The sequence below is a fragment of the Cajanus cajan genome, chromosome 9 (genome assembly GCF_000230855.2).
Source record: "Cajanus cajan strain Asha chromosome 9, NIPB_CcT2T_4, whole genome shotgun sequence".
Taxonomy (NCBI): Eukaryota; Viridiplantae; Streptophyta; class Magnoliopsida; order Fabales; family Fabaceae; genus Cajanus; species Cajanus cajan.
In genome coordinates this window covers 10,754,044-10,760,410 of record NC_138525.1, presented here as the reverse complement: position 1 = coordinate 10,760,410, position 6,367 = coordinate 10,754,044, and the positions used below count along the sequence as shown (strand labels likewise).

Sequence of the window (6,367 nt, the reverse complement as noted above, 5' to 3'; positions counted from 1 at the left end):
CTTGACTCATTGTGAGTTGATGGGTTAAATGAAATTGCTCACCAATTTTTTTAAAATAAAAAATTTTAATGTAAAAAATAATAATAATGCTTGTCTTTTTTCTTTTTTAGAAAAAAAGTCATAATTTTTTTTCTCAAATAACCCATTGATTCAAGTACAAATACAAAATAAAAGGATGTTGAATTGTTAAAATGATGGTAGTTGCACAATCATTGCATGTGTTGAATTCAGTAGCTCTGTTTCCCTATTATTTAGTCTCTAGCTATAATTAACTTCTCCAAATTTCTACCCTACAGGTTCTCGTTTCCATTTTAAATCTTCTGTTATCTCCCTCCTTTTTTTTTATAGCTAAACTATATGTTATCAACAATCTAATATCTTAGCAAATTTTTCTTCTTCTAGTATCTATCTAGTACTCATTGATAGATAGCCAATACCAAAGTCCAAAAGATACAAGAGCGTGAAATAATTAACATATGCAGAAGAAGATTAAAAGTTAGCAAGAATGACACCTTTGTATTATAATTCTCATTAATTCATCCTACTCAGATAAAGTGCATCACAGCATTAATTTATTTTGACAAACAAATATGATAAAATCAAATCACGCCTGTTTCTTTCTTAATAACAAAATGACATCTTCATAAAAAATATTAAAAAAAATAGCAATCAACAAAGAAAATGTAACTACTTTAAAAATAAAAAAAATAAAAAAAGATTTTGACGAAGGGATATATTTAAACTAAAAAAGCATGGAAATTTGGTGAAGAAAAGGAATCTAGGAAATGGAGAACCTTCTCCTTCTGGGCTTGGTCAATTCGAGGGGTGCATCGTCAATATGGGAGGTGTCCTTAGAACCATTTTTGAAGGGGTTGAGCTTGCTCAATTTCCTGGACATGGAAGACAAGAACGTGGGCTTTTTGGTGGGCCCCAGAGTTTCCCTCCCAGACGACGACGTTCCGTGGACATTCTTTTGCAAATCGGAAATGAACATTTTCATCTTCATTAGCTCCGACCGCAACTTCTCGTTCTCCCTCACCAACGACACGTCCGCCCGCAACTGCCTCCTCTCCGCCATCGCCTCCACCGCCGTACTACTCCTAAGCTGTAGCTGATCGTAGTACAGCGCGTGAAGCACAATCTGCAATGGCAACCGCTTGTTCTTGGACGCGTGCACACGCGCCTCGTATGACAGTTTCAGCGGGTCCATCACGCTGCACACCTTTTCCTTCTCTATTTCGTCCAGGTTCGGGTGCACCTGCAACAACACGCGCCAGTGCGTGCCTATTATTATTTATTACTTACTACTTCTTCCATTTTTTTTTCATAGTCGTTTTGTCAGAGTTTGTTATTTTTTTTTTATTGTCATATTACTAAGATCATTGAGTTATTAATTTTTTTTCTTCCATTTTTACCCTTAATAATTAATACATGTTTCCTAAACAATATATGTATTTATTTTTAATGTCTACCTAATTTTTCTCCAACTACTCATATAAAGTTAATGTGCATTTATAAGAGCAATATGTTCCCAACAAAATACTATAAAAAAAACAAAAAAAGGGACAACTATTTAATGGAGTAGTTCAACAGTCTAAAAAATGCAAAAAAAAATAAAGAATAAAATTGGAAAGTAAGTAATAAACATTTTTAAAAACTAAAATATCAATGATTTCCTTAAATCCCGTGCAAAACCTTAAACGACTATGAAAAAAAAAACGGAGGGAGTATCTCTTTTCCTTTAAATAACAAACAAATACAGCTTAGCTTTTTTTTACTTAATTATAAGAACTAAATATTAATTATTCTTTTTTAATAATAATATTAATACAAAGTATTTATTATTAAAAAATAATCATCAATTTTTATTAGAGAATTTAAGAAATATAAATTATTAATTTTTTTATTGCTCGTGTTAGTAGATGCATGAACTATGTGCTTGTGTTAAATTTTATCTCAATAATATACTTAAATATATATTAATAAGATATATTAATAAGAAATGCATTAAATACAAGCACATATAAAATCCTAACGCTTATTAAAAAATAATATCAATTATACTTAAAGAATTATATACAAATTTTATCTTTCTATGAATTATTTATTTATTTCTTGTATAAAAGAATGAGAAGGTATATGATAATATGTTGTATGGTCAAATCCTTTATAAAAATAATTCCATGATTGTTTTTAATAAAAATATGATACAATATAATTGTAAAATAATATTAATCACTCACAACTTTAATATTTATATATGAGTGAATGCTAGTTTTAAAAAATATTCACATATTTCTCGAAATAGTTTACATTTTTTAAGTAAATTACATAAAGAATCTTTAAAATTGTGAGAAATTGCACATATTCCAACCTAATTACTTTAATTGTTTTTTTGAGAAATACTAAATTAACACTATTTAGTATTACATAAATTTTTAATTATCGAAAACAAATTATATTACAACTTGTAAAAAAAAAGTTATCGTAAACGTTAAACAAAAGCTAAAAAGTTATGTACAATCTCAACAAACTCTAGGAAAATGATTAAATTTACTCTCAAAATTTTACATATAAGTTTCGTCCAATTCTAAAATATTATTTTTGCACACCTTTTAATACATGTTCTCATTTAAATTTAATTAATCTTAGGATCACTCTCTAAGTATATAAGGTTTCATTATTTTGCATAAAATTTAAAGTTTAAAAACTAATTACAATTTACTTATGCACATTTTTTTTAAAACTCTGGTATATACAAGAAAAAACTATACTTTTAATTTTTACACAATTTTTTTATAATGACTTATTATCACTAAAAAGTTATTTATACTCATATACTTAAAAAGTTATTTATACTTAAATATATGAGGTTTATAAATATTTTTTTTTCTATATTTTGTTTAGAATATTTCACTCTTAAATTTTTAAATAATAAAAAATAATATTAAAAATTAACCATCTTATACTAACTTATATTTACTTATTTCTAATCATTCAAATTATCAATTTTTAAATATTTTTATTATTTAATCTCAATTTTTATCTAATTTTAAAATTTTTAAATAATATATAAAAACACCGTGGCTTGGCCCCACTGATTATTAGTGACAGTTTTTCGCTGTAAATTCTTTTTAACGTGCGCCTTATGGACAGAAAACTTAACTTCGAGTTACCATAAAAAGGTGATCAGTTACCAAAAAAAGAAAACTTAACTTTGATACAACGTATGAAAAATTTACAATTTTTTTTCTTGTAGAAACTAAAACATAAAATAAAAGAGAAGTATAGTAGTATTAATTTCTGGATGTCATAGAAATAAGGGCTATTGCTACGGTGACCTTTTATATGAGGGGGTTTTGGTGCTCCTTATGTAAGGACCAATCATATATTGACATGTGGATTCTATAAACTGACTCATTATGAACTGGTCAAGGGGTAATTTGACATTTTGACATATGGTCAAGGGATAATTGGGTAATTTGCACCCAAGGCGTTACTGTAAACAGAGGAGTATTCTAGGTCGTCGCATGACGACGACAACCACAATACCTACACCGCTAGCACTGCCTCGGGGTTGGTGGTTTCCGGTGCGAGTTTGTTCGGCTACGAGTCCGGGACGACACGTGGGATGGCCACGCGTTTGAGAGTCGTTGTTTACAAGGTTTGCTGGAAGGGAGGGTGTTTCAACTCCAACATTCTGGCCACGATTGATAGGGTGATAACGGACAACTTAATGTTTTTCGTTGTCGCTCGGTGGTGGAGTGGCTGATTATTTCAGAGACCATGTAGCTATCGGAGCTTTTTCTGCAATGGAGAAAGGGATTTTGGATTCTTGCTTCGTTGGGAATGTGGGTCCTACCTCCGATAGTCTCTCCGATGTGGCTCCATGGATTACTACTGTTGGGGCTGGCACTGCCTCAGGTCCTACTTACGCAGGGAATGCTAGCAACGCCACGAATGGAAACTTGTGCGTGACGGGACGCTGTCTCCAGAGAAAGTTGCTGGGAACTTGTGTCACTTGCTTCGTTGGAGATGATTAGGGTTTAAGGCTCACAAACCAACTTGTTTCATTGGAGAAGAAGATGGAATTTTCAGATCTTCAAACTTGCTTTGTCGTTCGAGAAACAGGTTTCCAGACGGGTTTCAGGAACCAGGTTCAGGATCGTTTTCACATATGTCAAAATCCTAAATTATCCCTTGACCAGTTTACAATGAATCAGCTTATAGAATCTACATATCAATCTATGGTTGTTCCTTACATAAGGGGGGCATTGAAACCCCTTCACATAACATAAAAGGGCACAGTAGCAATAGTCAAAAATAAGTGTGTCTAAATTTTAGGTTGAAAATTAGTCTTCTAGTTGACTTATGGCTTAAACATCCAAACTTAGGAATACTTTAATCTTCTTAATTAATTACTAATTAGTTAGTTCCTAATTAAGGTGATTAAAAAATGAGTAGTAGATAGATAGGGAGTTTCATTCCAAATGGTGCGGTTAATCTGGTTTTGAAACGTGATTATGTTATGGTGTACCTTGAGGTAGATATCAACGGCGCGATATAGATCGTCGTCGGATTTCCTTGCGCCTCTGGGAATGAGGATGGCGATGCCGTTAAATTTAGAGATGGAGAGTTCGCCGTACGCAGCGATCTCGGCAAGGTACGTGTCGACGGTTTTGGTCACGCGCAGCATCGCGGCGGAGAAGCTCTCGTTGAAGTTGACGCCGGCGTTGAACACCGTCGTGCTCTTCTCCCTCTCCACGAAGCCGGAGACGATTCTCCGTACGCTGTCCAGATCCAAGAGCCTCTCGCCATCGTAGGAGAACGTGAGCACGAGGAGGTCGTCCACCGTCACGTGCTCCAGGATCTCTGTCACGCGCTTCTCGAGCTCGCGCTTGCACGCGCTCGACGCGTGGAGGAAGATCGCGCACCGGAGGAGGCAGCAGAGGAAGTTGATCGGAAACGCCGCTTTCTCCGTCGGGAAGAAAGGGACGATAGACTGCAGAAGCTCGCGCTGTTCGGTTCTTCTCGACTCCGAATCGGAATCGGAATCGTCGAATTTCGTTGACCGGATTCCTCTCCCGCCGCCGGTCTGGTCGCGGACCAGCTCCCGCAGCGCACGTTCGGTGTACGTGATCAACGCTCCGGCGACGGTTAGGTACTTCGCGCCGCGCTGCTTCATGGCTGCGATCACCTTCACGAAAGAATCGACGTGGAGCGCGGCGAGCTCCTCGGTCCACCAGTTCGGCGGCGACTGGCTCGGGAAGTTCGCCTCGCTGCAAACCTTGGAGCTGATGACGTCGACGCAGCGGTCAACGACCTTGACCTCAGCGGCGAAGGGGAGAAGCTGGCTGCAGGAGTTGAGGACGGCGACAGCGCTGTGGAGAGTGGAGAGGCCGACCTGAGAGAGGAAGTCGTTGGTTCTTCCGGCGAGGTTGCCGTCGCAATACTCGTCGGTCATCTGAAGGAACACGGCGGCGCAGTGCAGCGCGGTGACGTTGTGAACGGTGATCTCGAAGTTTACGCCGTAACAGAATTTCGCCGCTTTCTCGAAAGTTTCTTTGCCTCCAGGTATGTTCGTGAGGTCTATTCTGGTTAGGTCACTCTCCTCTGATTCCATTATCACCTTTCTGATGTAGTTGCTCTTTGCCGCCAAAATAAACTGTGTTAACAAGTTCAACATTCAAAGTTAATTGAACACAAAATGGGAGAGTAATAAGAATTAAGTTGGTTGCATTGTAGTGCAATTTTTAGTACCTTGTGGAGAGAAAAGTTGTCTTCTCCAACTGCAACAATAACATCGGTTGGGATTTGTGGGGAAAAAACCCTGTAATAACAAAATATGTGAGGAATTGAATCATGAAATCGTGAATTGGAGAGGAATTAATTAAGCGTGAGTATGAAAATGAAGGAGAGGAATGGTGTTTACCATTGCCCGGTTCTCTCCATGGCAAGGGAGAATCTGGTGGGGTTGGGGGTCGCCATGAACTGATGTAGTTGGTTTTTCGTGGTCTGAATTGGATTAGGGGTTTGAGAGTAACAGCGGGTTTTATGGTGTGCGTGCTTAGTTGTTATAAGGAAGTTTTTTGGACCTGTTCATTCATTTCATCATCATAATTATGATTTTTATCTTCTTATTATGAGTTGAGTTTGTCACGGTGGTCCAAATCTGTCATGTTTTCTTTTGTCTCACTTGTTGTTATCTTATTTATCCTTTCATTAAAGTGATTCCTTTTTAAGCTCACATGTCATACTCTATAAATTTTTAGGAAATTCATGGATATAAAGAGAAGTGATGATACAGGTAATTCTAATAGACAAGAAAAAAACAATATTGTTTTGGTTCGGATTTGAGTTTAGTTTA

General features: G+C 36.3%; 1 protein-coding gene across 2 annotated transcripts; it reads right to left on the bottom strand.

Annotated features, from left to right (window-relative positions):
- Positions 1 to 545: 545 nt before the first annotated feature.
- Positions 546 to 6,104, bottom strand: LOC109817715 (root phototropism protein 2). Of its 2 annotated transcripts, none has more exons than XM_020383045.3 (4): positions 5,933 to 6,092; positions 5,761 to 5,830; positions 4,538 to 5,665; positions 546 to 1,258 (listed from the first exon to the last, which is right to left on the bottom strand). In XM_020383045.3, exons 1-4 carry the CDS (start codon positions 5,986 to 5,988, stop codon positions 779 to 781), a joined length of 1,734 nt encoding a protein of 577 aa, XP_020238634.1. In that variant the 5' UTR covers positions 5,989 to 6,092; the 3' UTR covers positions 546 to 778. The 2 variants fall into 2 exon arrangements, with proteins under 2 accessions (XP_020238634.1, XP_082919228.1); XM_083063102.1 differs by having other exon boundaries at positions 1,096 to 1,284; positions 5,933 to 6,104.
- Positions 6,105 to 6,367: the final 263 nt, after the last annotated feature.

Bases quoted from the DNA above. Each gene is read 5' to 3' on its own strand.
- LOC109817715 (XM_020383045.3), bottom strand. From the start codon at position 5,988: ATGGCGACCCCCAACCCCACCAGATTCTCCCTTGCCATGGAGAGAACC. The intron at 5,831-5,932 runs GTAAACACCATT...TTGTTATTACAG, and splicing joins ATGGAGAGAACCGGGCAATG to GGTTTTTTCCCCACAAATCC. The intron at 5,666-5,760 runs GTACTAAAAATT...TTGTTAACACAG, and splicing joins ACAACTTTTCTCTCCACAAG to TTTATTTTGGCGGCAAAGAG.